The sequence below is a fragment of the Microcaecilia unicolor genome, chromosome 11 (assembly GCF_901765095.1).
Source record: "Microcaecilia unicolor chromosome 11, aMicUni1.1, whole genome shotgun sequence".
NCBI classification, from domain to species: domain Eukaryota; kingdom Metazoa; phylum Chordata; class Amphibia; order Gymnophiona; family Siphonopidae; genus Microcaecilia; species Microcaecilia unicolor.
In genome coordinates this window covers 199980687-199995433 of record NC_044041.1, presented here as the reverse complement: position 1 = coordinate 199995433, position 14747 = coordinate 199980687, and the positions used below count along the sequence as shown (strand labels likewise).

The 14747-nt window shown below is 46.2% G+C and overlaps 1 protein-coding gene across 1 annotated transcript in view; it reads left to right on the top strand.

Annotated features, from left to right (window-relative positions):
* ZC3H12A (zinc finger CCCH-type containing 12A) overlaps positions 1–4400 on the top strand; it is a 55569-nt gene extending 51169 nt beyond the window's left edge. Inside the window, exons 4-6 of the mRNA XM_030218600.1 lie at positions 464–698; positions 2271–2377; positions 3332–4400. Coding sequence (XP_030074460.1) covers positions 464–698; positions 2271–2377; positions 3332–4377 — 1388 coding nt within the window. The 3' untranslated portion in view covers positions 4378–4400. The remainder of the gene's footprint in view (positions 1–463; positions 699–2270; positions 2378–3331) is intronic.
* The last annotated feature ends 10347 nt before the right edge of the window (positions 4401–14747 follow it).

Here is a 14747-nt window from a genome sequence, read left to right as displayed (position 1 = left end):
ACAGCCTTCCCTCTGATGTATTACCGATTATGCGGAAACAGGATGTTGCCTCAGAGGGAAGGCTGTGGGGCCAACATGAGCAGTGTGTATTAGTTGCTGCCGTTGAAAATCTGCTATTTAAAAGGTATGCAGGGGAGGGGGGATGTTTTGAGAGACCATATGGCATGCAGGCGAGAGAGAGTGGGACCAAATCACTTGTGGGACAGGGCGGAGTTCTTCTGCCCACCCATCTTTGGCCCAGGCCCACCCAAAATTGGGTGTCTGGCTACGCCCCTGCAACTTTGACTCTGATGTGAAGAGGGAGGGCTTGTACCAGATCAGTGCAACTGTACGAAAAAAAATCCACTCGGCCATTAAAAAAAAAAAATCCAATTCCAGCAGAGTGTGTTGGCAGATGTCATAGCAAGGTCCCGATCGAATCAGGTTGCCTTATCTTGCCTTCTTTTTTTTACAATTGCCACAGATCAAAATATTCTCCGGGATCTGGAAAAGAAGAAGATTCTTGTCTTCACGCCTTCCCGGCGAGTCGGGGGGAAGCGGGTTGTGTGCTACGATGACCGGTTCATCGTCAAGCTAGCCTACGAGTCCGAAGGCATCATTGTATCCAACGACACCTATCGTGACCTGCAGAATGAGAGGCCCGAGTGGAAGAAGTTTATCGAAGACTGGCTTCTGATGTATTCCTTTGTGAATGACAAGTAGGGGACTTTTCTTCCAGTTTCATTGTTTTCTTTATTTCACCCTTCTGAATGTGTAAATTCCTTTTTATCTTTTAAGGGATGGAAGTTGGACTTAACTCAAAAGGGATAACACTGCCCAATTTTGTGGTCCAGCGTGGTAAAAAAGTGTTGTCACTTTAAAACAAGAGGAAAATAACAATATTTGCTGTTTCCCAGACCAAAGGGCCGTTTTACCAAGCTGCGGCAAAAGTGTTTTTCATGTGCACCGAGGCCCTCTTTTACTGAAGTGAGTAAAAGGGAAGTCTGTCTTTCCTGCAGGAAATGGCCATGCGGCAAGTACAGCACTTGCCATGTGGCCATTTCGGAGGGGGGGGAGCCCTTACCGCCACCCATTCAGGTGGCGGTAAGGGCTCCTGTGCAAATCCAGCGGTATGCACTGCCAGATTACCGCTGGGTACACTCTAGCGCTACAAAAATAGTCAGATATGACGGCGCACTGTGGGTAGGACGTACTTCCTGTTTAGCGAGCAGCAAGCCCAAATTGGGCTTACCGCCGCTTAGTAAAGGGGGCCCAAAGAAAACCAACCATTGTATCATTTCTATTGTTCAGCACGTGTTAAAAATAATAGAAACAAGATGAAATTGCCATGCTGAGGGGAGATATGATAGAGGTCTATAAAATAATGAGTGGAGTTGAACGGGTAGATGTGAAGCGTCTGTTTACACTTTCCAAAAATACTAGGACTAGGGGGCATGCGATGAAGCTACAATGTAGTAAATTTAAAACGAAACAGAGAAAATGTTTCTTCACTCAACGTGTAATTAAACTCTGGAATTTGTTGCCAGAGAATGTGGTAAAAGTGGTTAGCTTAGCGGAGCTTAAAAAAAGTTTGGGCGGCTTCCTAAAGGAAAAGTCCATAGACCGTTATTTAATGGACTTGGGGAAACTCCACTATTTCTGGGATAAGCAGTATAAAATGTTTTGTACATTTTTGGGATCTTGCCGGGTATCTGTGACCTGGATTGGCCACTGTTGGAAACAGGATGCTGGGCTCGATGGACCTTTGGTCTTTCCCAGTATGGCATTTCTGCAAGTCAAACACTATTTTACCTATGTAAGTACCTTTGATTATTGCCCTGCCTGGGGCGGTGGGGGCGGTCCGCCCCCCGAGTGCACGCCGCTGGAGGGGTGCAGAGAGCAGCCGCGCGCCTGTCGGCTCCGCTGGTTCCCTGCTCCCTCTGCCCCGGAGCAGGTTACTTCCTGTTCTGGGGCAGAGGGAGCCAGCGGAGCCGAGAGCCGCGCGGCTGCTCCCAGCAGCCAAGAATGCACCCCGGGAGGGGGGGGGGGGGGTGCGCATCGGCGATCCGCCCCGGGTGGCAGCCGACCTAGGATCGTCACTGCCTGCCTTCTCCCATTTGCTAGTCTAATTTGTTTTGGTCTGGAATTGGGATAAATCACCAGCATTTCTTTTTTATAGCAACGGTCATCAATGTTGTTCCTCTTGCAGCTCGTTCAAGAGCTATAACAGAGTCAGGAAACCAATCGTACTGAAAAATAACTAAAGCGCGCATTTTTTTTTTCTCTCCTAGATTTATGCCTCCTGATGATCCTCTGGGTCGCCATGGGCCCAACCTGGACAATTTCCTAAGAAAGAAAGCTGTGGTACCAGAGCACAAAAAAGTACAGTGTCCTTACGGTGAGTACATTTCACAAATAAGGTTCACTGCTGGAGCTCTCCTTTTCTTAAGGAGCGGCGGAGCAGCCTAAGGGTTAGAGCAGTGGGGCTGAGAACCGGAGAGGCCGGGGTTCAAATCCCACTGATCACTCTGGGTTCTTGGGCAAGTCACTTAACCCTCCATTGCCTCTGGTTCAGATTTGGATTGTAAGCCCTCTGGGGACAGAACAATACCTTCCGTAGCTTGCCATAAGCTAAATCCAACATCCATTCCTCTTCCCTTCAAATGGTATAGCGCCAGAGGGTTTTCCTGTTTTAAAATTATTATGAGACGCTGCTCAACGGTGCCCACGAAAGGAATGGAATTATCCTCATTCCTTGAGGTCCTATAGTTTGGTAGAGGGCAGAAGAGAGAACAGCTGCAAACTTGGCCCAAAAAAGTGAACTGTGTCACACTTGGCTGCTGTCATTACAGTAGACTCGGGGGGTCCTTTTACTAAGGTGCGCTGAAAAATGGCCTGCGGTAATGTAGACACGTTGTTTTGGGTGCACGCAGAATTACTTTTTAGCACACCGAAAATGGACGTGCGGCAAAATAAAAGTTGCCATGCGTCCATTTGGGGTCTGAGACCTTACCGCAAGCCATTGACCTAGCAGTAAGGTCTCACGCAGTAACCGGGCAGTAATGGTCTACATGCGTCAAATTCCACCTGATATGCGTAGCTGCCGCCTGTCAGAAAATAAAAAATATTTTTCAGACACGCATAGCGGATGCATGTCATGCGGTAACCGGGCGGTAACTCCAATTTGGCATGCGTTGGGTGCGCATAGGCGCCTACACGGCTTAGTAAAAGGGCCCCTCAGGGATCTAATTAGATAGCTCTTCTCATTGGATAGATTACAGTGAACGAACACACATTGAACATGTAGCTTATTCCAGATGTCCTATGGTTTTTGTTTATCTTTTACATGCAGGTAAAAAATGTACCTATGGAATTAAATGCAAGTTTTATCACCCAGAGAGGATCAATCAGCCACAGCGCTCCGTGGCAGATGAACTTCGAGCTAATGCAAGACTTTCACCAACGAAAGGCACAACCACGTCACACAGTGCTCACAAGGACGACAAAAAGGCAAGAAAGTCATCCCAAGCTGATCTTGCATCAGCTATGCCTGTAGACCTAGACAAAGTCTCCATGCAAAAGGTTTCCATGGAGAGAAGAAACTCCGGACCTACAGCAAAAATAACCGACGGTTCTGGTGCAGCCAAAGGCGGGAGCGCTTCAACCAATCTTCCTTCCCATAATGGAAGCTATGGACCTCTTGACTGGTATCAGCACTCTCCTTCATCCCACATGGATTCACTTTCTTATGTTTCCCAAGATTGCCTAGACTCTGGCATTGGATCTCTTGAAAGCCAAATGACTGAGATGTGGCCTAGTAAAGCTAAGAGCCACTGTGAACACTGCCTGGCGGAACCTTTGGGGCCTTGCAGTCACTGCAGATGTAGTACACCAAGACATCCATACCAGCCACCTCATTTTCTAGACTGTGATAGTCGTCCGCATCATGGGCCTGGATCTCATCAATCTGTTTCTTCAAATTGTTCCAGTTCTAAATTTGTACCATACAGCCAAGATCTTTCCCATGCCAAGTCATCTTGGAGCTCAGTGTGTCTACCATCAGCTGGATATTACAGTCTCCCTGACGATTACAGCTCTGCCTCAACTCCTTCTCCCGAGTACTGGTTCAAGTCAAAGCACAGTTCTATTCAACCCAGACCCAACAGAGAACCACAGCACCAACTGCAGAGAGCACCAGGGTCAGCATACAGTGATCATGGTCAGTGGTCTCCACATGACCGATATGAAAAGGAACGAGCAAGGATCCGCACAAATCTGTGTGGAATATTCCAGCCCCATTTGGTGGACACAGTGATGAATCTCTTCCCACAGCTAATGGACCCCCAAAGACTAGCTGTTGAAATACTAACCTATAAATCTCAAAAACCAGGAATGTAAAAGTGGATTACCTAAGCCTACCCATTGACATCCGCATTGAAGATATTCTATGAGATCTGATGGTAGAGGAATAATGAGGGTATCTACCCTTGGACATAGATTTTCCAAATCATGTCTTCCAGCTCTGGTCTCTACTTTGTGGTAATCAGAATGTAAAAATTATCCTGGCTGCTTGGCTCAATGAATGCTCTAATTGAGCACTGGATTTGACAATCCCAGCCCTGGCTTTAGTAATCCACATGCCTACCTTGTTTTTTGTGTACAAATATGGACCTTGCCCATTTTACAAAGTATTTACTAAGCCGCGTTATAGGCACGCTATCGTTTTTAGCATGCGCTAACGTTAGAGACACCAGTAGGAATGCACGGGTGTCTCTAGCGTTAGTGCCTGTTAAAAACGCACTAGTAAACAGGGTCCTATATCTATTATTTTTTTTATCGTTTATTTATTATCTATACCGTTTCTTAATTGCATACACAAACCAGAACGGTTTACATTCTTTAAAAATACACAAAACTTTAGAAAATAACCTACAGGAACTCCATTTCTTTGACAGGAAAGCGCGGCAAACCAAAAGCAACAGTAAAACAATCCATTCATAACAAATTTATGTGAACAAACATATGGGGGTTTTTTTTTCTGCAAATACATTCTGCCCCCGCTTCCCTTTTTTCATCCCAGATTACTTTCAAACGTATTTTGGAATAGGTATGTTTTTAGAAGTTTACGAAACTTAGCATACGACTCTTCTAATCTGATAATTTTTGGAAGGCAATTCCAGAGAGCAGGAGCTATTATAGTCAAAAGAATAGACAATGCTTCTCTTTTGTAAATAGTTCCCAAAAATTAATAAACTAACAAATCCCAATTGCTTCTCTGGTCATTAAAAAAAAAAAAAAAAAAATGCTCCAAAATTCATATTTTGGGTAGCAAAAGAAATGTTGACGGTGTGGCCAGAAGCAGTTGACTTGTTGATGCATATTGCATCTGTTCACGAGTGATAATGTGTCTGATAACGTCAGTCATCGTGGTTCAATGTGGAATGAAAAATGCACAGATTAATTTTGTCCTGTAAACAAAATAGGAATTTCTTTACTGGAATTCATGTCGGTGTTTTTTTTTTCTGTGCTTAAAATGATCACAGAGTGACCACCTGTACTAGCTTGGTTGGCACCATGTGCCATGGACCTTCCCGGTCTCTAAAACAGTGTATACACATTCGTTATACATTACAGAAATTGTAATGTTCCATGTTAGTAAGCACACTGCTTCTGTAATAATATTTTAACATAAGAAATCTGCAAATTTTATAATTTTAATTGCAAAAAAAAATTTTTGTTGGAATGCATGGGAACTGTGTTTTCACCTTTTATGGGGATTTTTAAAAAAGATGCTTCCGAATATATATGTTTCTTATTTGCTAACCTTGCACCCTGCTTCGTTATGAAAAACAAAGAAAGAAAATTGTAACATTGTATTTTCATCTGGAAATAAACCTGAAACATTCTAACAGTGACTCGCGTCTCGCAGGAAAGAAGTGTTACCTAGTTCATGACATTATGCCTTGTGGGGAAAGTAGAGAAACCCAAAACTACGATGTTTATCAACTGTAATGATTTAGTAAAGTAACACCTTCCCAAAGAACTGGGAAAGAAAACTGTGGATTTGGCAAAGACCGTCTGTACTTCCAAGTCTGGAAAATTCCAGAGGTGTGTAAACGGTCAGGTATCTAAAGATACTGACCGTTGTTTTTTTTATTGTGCAGAGAAAGGTACTCCAGGCAGCCTGGGGGATGGCGGAAATATTTGGTCTGGTTCTATCCTGTGCACGGGGGTTTTGGGTTTTTTTTTTTTGCATGTCTATGAGCTATCCCTTGTTAATTACAGAATCGCCAGCTTGAACGAATGTTGTGCAGAGCTGGATTTGCAGATGTTGTTCCAGAGTCCGGTACTGTTCCCTTGTACATGTACTTTAGAAATTGGAAGGTGACTGGAGTAACTCTCATAAAATAAACGTTTTGAATTTGAATTGACAGCAATTTCTGACTCTCTTCTTCCATGTCATCGCTGGGGCACAAAGAGGTGGTTTGGCATAGAATTCACCTGAAAATGTCACCAAATCCTATGCAGGGCCAGTTCTGTTCCTGATTTCAGTCTTTATTTAAGGATAGATAGTATGATGAAAAACGACACCTATTGTTTTTACAAGTCGGAGGGGGTTTTTTACTTGGGCGTGCTGGCGTTTTTTGCGCACGTTAAAAATAGGAGCACGCTAAGGATGCCCATAGGAATACATGGGTGTCTTTAGCATATAGCGCACGCCTATTTTTAACGCACGCTAAAAATGCCAGTACGTCTAAGCAGGGGCGTAGCTACGTGGGGCCACGGAGGCCTGGGCCCCCGTAGATTTGGTCCTGGACCCCCCTGCCGACGACCCTCTCGACCCCCCCTCCCGCCGCCAACCCTCTCCCGCCATCGCCATAGGCTACCTTTGCTGGCGGGGGAACCCCAACCCCCGCCAGCCGAGGTCCTCTTGCTTCCCGCGCAAGGCTTCATTCAGGACGTCAGAAACAGAACGAAGCCTTGCGTGGGGAAGCAAGAGGACCTCGGCTGGCGGGGATTGGGGTCCCTCGCCAGCAAAGGTAGGCAACGACGGCGGCGGGAGGGGGGTTCGAGAGGGTCATTGGCGGGGGGGGGGGCAAAGTTGTTGGTGGTGGCAGCGGGGGTCGGCAATGGTGGGGGGGGTCAGTGGCGCCAGGGGGGGCTAAAATGTGCCCCCTCACCTGGACTCTGGACCCCCCTCCCGCCGAAGTCTGGCTATGCCCCTGCGTCTAAGTAAAAGACCCCCTGAGGTCTTTGCGATCCAAATTTCTGCTTCTAACATTGAAAAACTTCTATTCTTTTTTGCATCGGTTATCAGGAGAATTTGTTTTAATTCTGTAGCTATGAAGAAAGAATACGCAAGTTCAATCGATATTTCGTAGCAAATCCAGAATGGCCAAGGGTGCCTGAGATAGACAATTTGCATAATCTACAGCGGACAAGAATGAGGCAACCTATGTCTCATTCGGTGACCAACCCTTTGTTCCTCTAACCCAGCTCAGGAGGAAATTACTCTGCACGGCTGTAATACAGGAAGAACAAACCTGGTTCAGACATTGAGAAATGCATGGCTACCACAATATGGCTGCTGGAAATACAAGCTTTTTGCTCTGTCTAGAGTTCTCGGTGAATTTAGGTCATTCTGGATAAGCTTGTAGAAAGTTTCCATTCTAAAAGGCAATAGAGGCAATGGGTCTATACCAAGCACTAGGCAACCGGAGGGAGGAGGAGGAAGAGATACAAAGCAGGTTTAAGAAGACCTGCAAATAGGTGGGGAAATGTGGGATACAAATGCAATAAATATATATATACTAGTAAAAAAGCCCCGTTTCTGATGCAAATGAAACGGGGGCTAGCAATGTTTTCTTCTGTGTGCATGTGGGAGTGTGTGTGTCCCTGCTCTCTGGCCTCTCTCCCCTCCCCCCTCTGAGTCCTTCACTGTTACAGAGCCAGCGATTTGATTTCGTGCTCTGCTGTTTTCCTTCACTGACTGTGTTACAGAGAGGGCGGGGCAGACACTCATAGGGAAACCGGATATCTCGCCCCCTTCACACTTCCGGCTGGAGGCTTCATAGAACGTTGGTGTTGCTTTTTATATAGAGAGATATTGTAAACGGGCCCGCTGCTCCAGTATGGGGGAGGAAGCTGCCTCCCATGAATAGCCAGAACTTCACAAAACTGCCACCAGGAAATACTTCAAAAACATTCCTTTATTTTCCAGATTCATAAACAAAACTTCACTCCAGAGTAGAGACTTGCTTCTCAGGCAGGGCTGTTCTGCCTTGCTTAGTACATCAGCCAATTACACCAAGACTTTGCCCCCTTCCCTGAGGGGAATGCAAGAGCCCTTTGGAAATCCCTGCTTTTTGTCCTGGTCAGTAACAAAAAAATAGTACCTTGTCCCACAAGCAGGATTTCCCCTCAAGACGGTTAATCACCAAGCAGCCTTTACTTCCAGGAGGTGCAATACTTTTGGGACTTCCTCAACCCAAGGTATTTCAGCCTGCGCTGCTCCTCTCCTCCTGAACTGAACCCCTCTTCCCACCAGACAGCCCTCCTTCATAAACAAGCCTTCCAACTTCAGAGGTTCTCAAAATAATCAGGTTTTACAAAAGGAAAAACCAGCTTCTCTACTTAAGCAGGGTTTAAACCAAAATAAATTCCCAAACCATGTAGGTTTCCAAACCTTCAGGGGCTGCCTTCCTCAGCTCTCAAGCTCCCATTCCATTCTGCCTTCTGCTTCTTGCTCATGTATTGATTACGGAGCCAGGGAACTGGGCTTCTTCCTTCTCCTTCCCTCTTGTGTCCAGAGTGGGTATATACCCATCTTGTCTATCCCTGGGGCTCCCCTTGCTGGGACGGGCAATGCATTCTGGGAGACGTAGTTCAGGATTTTGTTGTTTCATTTTGTACCTCTGGGCTGTAGCCTTGTCACAATATATAGGCTTAGGAAGGCGGGGGGGGGGGGGAGGGAAGACTATATATATATATATATATATAATCTTACTGCTCAGGAAAGTGCTGGAAGAGGTGCCCATTTCAAGCCACAATGTCTCCCACAGGGCTCTCTTCTCATCTGTGTCTTCCCTCCCCCCCCCCCCGCCCCGCCTTCCTAAGCCTAGAAAGTAAACGCAGCCCTGGCCATGGTTCTGACTGGCCCTGATCAATTCAATCCAGCAGCCAACTCAACTCTGGGTCTTTTTGAAACAGCAAACCAGCTGGTGGGTTCAGTGGGTCCTCCGTGGTCAGTCATCAAAGAGAATCTAGGAAGATCTAACAGGCATCATCGGCCACCTCCTTTCACAATCTTTATTTGTCTGATGCTTTAGGTCTTACTTTTTTTTATCCCAAGTCAAATCTGGAAAAACACATTTCTTTTTTTTTTTTTCTTTTGATGTCTTTAACCTCGGTCTCCCTGGCAAAACAGAGCAAGTCGGAACTTGTTTTAAGGGATCCTCCCCCTTGTCTTTCACCAGGTCCCCGTGCAGGCTGCACACCCAACCAACTGGCACGGAAGTCCATTCCACTCTTGGAAGCCGGCCAAGTGGTAATGTTTTCTGGGAAGTACCTGATCTTCCTCTGGATAATTCAGGTTCTCTCTGTCATTCTTATTTGCATACATGTCTATTTGCATTCTGAGCCTATTTGGATTTCAGATTGCAAAGAGATGTCAATAAATTATACAGTAATTAAAACTAATCACAAGATCTGATAGGCAATAGTTTACTCATGCTGCACAAGTGGCCTTTGTGTTGAGCAGAACAGCAGGACATTCATGAGATCTGTTCGCAGAGTGGAAGTATTTTGTTCTGAGCTTGTGCAGTCCGTGTGCTCCTGGAGTTTATCTTCTTAGCGTTTTCTTTTTTTTTTTTTTTTTTTCCTGACTTGTACACACAGCTCATGTCACGGTTGTGGCCGTGCCCTTATGTTCAGACCTACTGTTTCTCTGTGTGACCTCTCCAGTCTGCCTTTTTTTCCTGTTGTTGTTCTTCCTGTTAGCTAAGCCTCGCTTTGGTGTCCCTGTAAGCCAAGCCTCGCTTTGGTCTCCCTGCTTCTGCTTCATTTCCTGTTGTTGTTCTTCCTGTTAGCTAAGCCTCGCTTTGGTGTCCCTGTAAGCCAAGCCTCGCTTTAGTCTCCCTGCTTCTGCTCAGTGTTGCCAGGTGGGCGGTTTTACCGCCCAATTGGGCGGTTTTCCGCGACCCGCCGTGGGAAATTTTTGCCCGCGGCGGGTTGCGGTTTTTTGGGCTGGTTTTTGTGCTTCGGGCGGTTTTTTTAGGTGGCTTTTTCGGCCGCGGTGGGCGGGGTTAGTGACGTTTTTGGGCGGGGTTAGTGACGTGTGAGGCGGGGTTAGTGACGTGGGAGGCGGGGTTAGTGACGGGGAAGGCGGGGTTAGTGACGGGGAAGGCGGGGTTAGTGACGGCGGGGGCGGGGTTGATGACGGCGGGGGCGGGGGTGATGACGCGGGGGCGGGGGTGTCAGGGGCGGGGTTTGAGTTTGGGCGGGTTTTGGGCTGGATTTTGGGCTCCTTTAGGCTGGAAAAATATTTTCCACCTGGCAACCCTGCTTCTGCTTCATTTCCCACTTGTGACATCATCAGCCTACTCCTTTATAAGGACCCAGGGAGCTTTCCTACATTGCCTTTGCAAGAGGTCTCTTAATCTTGTGTTACCTGTTTAGATTATTTCCCTACTTGGCTTTGTTACTGAAGGTCTGTTCTGTGTGTCTTTGAGTCTTGTGTTTCAATGCTTTGCTTTGTTTCTGTGTGATTGCTTTTGTACCTTGATCCGGAAAGCCTGGCTGTAGAGCCACACTCTGCCCTTGGTGTCTGTATCTGTTTGACTTCCCTTGGTTTCTGCTTTTAGTCTAGCCCTCCTTTTGACTCTTGCTATAGTTAAGCTCTGTGTTTAGCCAAGCTCTCTGTTTCTGTATTCCCTGTTCTGTTTCCTGAGTGTGTGGTTCTTGTCTGTTTATTCTGAGTCTGTAGAAGCCAGCATCATACCTGATTAGTTCACTGCTATCCAGCTGTGGATGCTGGTAAGCACATTGCTTCTTTGTTTGTTTGTCTTCCCTTAGTCTGCTTAATCCTTTGCCTGCCGTGTTTGCTTCCTGGCTCTTGAGCTCTGTTTCTGCTAAGTTCTGTTCCTGTTGTATGTTGAATCCAGGTTCTGCTCCTGCTCTGTGTTTGAGCTAGTTCTGTCCCAATTCCCTGCTAAGCCAAGTCCGTTCCAGAATCCAGTTCCAGTCAAGCCAAGCCCGTTCCAGAATCCGGTTCCAGACAAGCCAAGCCCATTCCAGAATCCAGTTCCAGTCAAGCCAAGCCGTTCCAAAATTCTGTTCCAGTCAATCCTGAATCCTGTTTCAGCCAATCCTGTTTGTGAATCCTGTTTCAGCCAATCCTGTTTGAGAATCCTGAATCCCTGTTCCAGCCAAGCCTGTTTGAGAATCCTGAATCCCTGTTCCAGCCAAGCCTGTTTGAGAATCCTGAATCCTGTTCCTGCCAAGCCTGTATGAGAATCCTGAATCCTTTTCCTGCCTTGTTTACTGTCTTGCTTCTGTTATTCTTGTTGCCTAGCTCCTACCCTGTCTTGCCTGTCTAGGTGTGCTGTGTCTTGTCTCGTTCAGTCTAGTCCTGTCCAGACCCAGTCCTTGCCTTGTCCTTTTCTGGACCCAGTTTTAATCTACTTCCGTGTTTTGCTTTGTCTTGCATTTCTGGGTCCCAGTTTTAATCCAGTTCCGAGTCTTGCCTTGTTCTGGCCCTTTGCCTTCTTTTCCTTGCCTCGTCTGGATCCGGTTCTTGTGTTGTCCATTGTGTTTAGTTACCTCTGCTCTGCCTTGTTGAGTCTGTTAGTTTATCCTAGTCCAGTCTGATTCCTGCCTGTGCCAGCCCAGGTGATTTGTCTGCCAAAGCTCCAGCTTTGGTCCACGGGTTCACCATTCTTGACAGTTGTGACAGCTCAATTGGTAAACAAGCCAATCAATGTTGATAACTGGATGATAATAAGCAATTATCGGCACTAATTAGAAGTGTATCCTATAAAGTAGTCTGTGTCTCAAGTGGGCGTGGTCAGGGGAGGAGCATGGGTGGATCATGGGCGTTTCGTGAAATGTACGTGCAGTATTATAGAATAACCCGTTCCGTGCACCAGCTTTCATCGGTGTAAATGGCTGTGCGTAAATTTTAGTCGCATGGATGGCACTATGTATGCACAGCCTATAAACCGGGCCTAAGTCAGGCTGCACTTAAGTGATTACAGAATACTAGTGGAAACCTGCATTGGCACACTAAAATTGAGCCCCCCCCCCCCCCCCCCCCCCCCCCACACACACACACACAGTTTCTCCTACATATGCACACAGCTCTGGAACGCTTTACCAAAAGACCTGAAATTCACGAACAATCACCTAAACCTCCAAAAAAAACTGAAATACCCCCCCCCCCCCCCTTTTTCAGAAAGGCATACCTCACAGAACCAACACAGACAATGAAAAATGAAAAACAACACCTAAACTAGCAAACAAACCATTCTCAATACCTTGCTGCACTCTGCTTGGGGCGGTCCACACCAGATCTACGTAAATATAGTATACGCTCTGTATCTGTTCACCCTGGAGCCACCTCTCTGGAACTATGTAAGCCACATTGAGCCTACAAATAGGTAGGAAAATTGGGATGCAAATGTAACAAATAAATAAAGAAAATATGTACTTGAGTGTGCCATGCAACACGAACAACTGATAATACTGTGTAGGTTGTGAGAATTGCTTGGCAGTGTGCCCATGTGTATACCCTCCTCACTGTTATGTGCTAAGCAATTTTGGCATGTATGTAATAGTACAGACTTGCTAAAATAAATGAAAAAAAAAAGCCCTGTTTAGTGAGATGCAATGGACTTCGGGCTCTTTTTACCAAGTGGCAGTGAAAGGGGCCCAGCACTGGCATTGGCACAGCGAGGCTGCCTTTTACCAGCACTGATAAAATGCATTTTCTGGTAAAGGGAGGCAAATGGGCACGAGCTAAGCAATGACGTTGGCACGCGACCATTTCCTGAGAAAGCCCGGCAGTAACCAGGCACTGCCCAATTACCGCCGGGCACGCTCCCAGCGCTAAAAAATACAAAAATATTTTCTAGCACAGGAAATGATGTGTGATGGGGGCTGGAGCTGCCATCGGAATCCCCTGGCAAGCCGGCGGTGGGCTCAGTATTCTTTGATAAATGGGCCCCTTAGTGCACAGGAAAGACCCACGTTAACGCAGGCTACACCCGTTTGTTACTACATCTTAGTAAAAGGGCCCCATAATTTCACTTGCGAGTTGCTATTTTGCACCCATGTTCACTGAGGCACGCTATAGGCGCCTTAGCAGTTTTAACATGCGTAAATGGTGGAGTTTCATTAATCTCTAATGTACCCATAGGCATAGGCGCCGACTCCGTGGGTGTTGTGGGTGCTCGAGCACCCCCCAATATTTCACCCACCAGAAGTTCGTTCACCCACCGGAAGTTCATTCCCTCCCTTTCTCCTTCCATTGAGTTCCAGGCCCCCTCCCTCCGAATTTTAAAAGTCATCTATTTTACCTCGTCGGGGTTAGGGCGGCAGTAGCGGTAAAAAGCATGTAGGCTCGGTTCGGTGCTTAGTTGTTTTCCCTTCTCTCTCTCTCTCAGCTCTGGTCCCGCCCTTGCGGAAACAGGAAATGAGGGCGGGACCAGAGCTGAGAGAGACAAGGGAAAACAACTAAGCACCGAACCGAGCCTACATGCTTTTTACCGCTGCTGCCGCCCTAACCCCGACGAGGTAAAATAGATGACTTTTAAAATTCGGAGGGAGGGGGCCTGGGACTCGAAGGGAGGGAGGGGGGGACCCTGGAACTGGGAGGGAGGGGGAGGAACCCTGGAACTTGGAGGGAGGTGGAGGGGGAGGGGGGACAGGGGGGAATGCACCACCTGTAAAAAAAAAATTCAGCACCCCCAATCATTTTGAAAAGTATAGGCGTGTTAACGTTTAACACGTCTTAGTAAACATACCCCTTGTTCATGCTTTTTATTCCAAAAGAAAAAACATTTTAGATATCTTAAAATGTAATTTGTGGCTGTTAAAAAAAAAAAAAAAAAACCCTACAGCAGAAGGCATGACAAATTATATAGTTCTTGGTTTGGTTTTTAACTTTGGTTGTTAAAATTACTTTCAGAATTTTTTCCAGTAGTTTTCTTCACTTAGGGGCCTTTTTTTTCTTTTTTTACTAAAGCTTAGCATTAATTCTGTTAGCATGCACTAACCTTTCATAAAGGGCTCCTTAATCATTTCTAAAAGATACTGACAGTATTATTCTACCCCCCCCCCCCCCCCCCCCCCCCCCAAAAGTGTTCAGAATTTGCTTTCTGGAGTTTCCAAACCAGGTCAAAAACAGGAAGAAGTGTAAAAAAAAAAATGCAGAATTTTGTTTGTTTTTGTTTTCTTTCTACTCTTCCTGTACGTATTTCTCAACCCAATTACGTTTAAGGAAATCCAACCTTGCTCTGCTTTCCAGATGAAAATGACACCTCCTTTGTTCACCAGAGAACTAAAGGGTAGCTGAACGGACGACGTAAATGCTCTGCACTAGAATCAAATTTCCACCTGGGTCGCAGAGCTAATGTGAGGGAAAGGTACAGCAAACACACACACCACTCCTGATGAACTACTAAGATAAAGGCAAATGAAGATCATGTGTAAACCCTTTCCTGTAACAGCAGATGCTAATCAGATGAAAGCCAGTGTTTTTAGAATTTAAC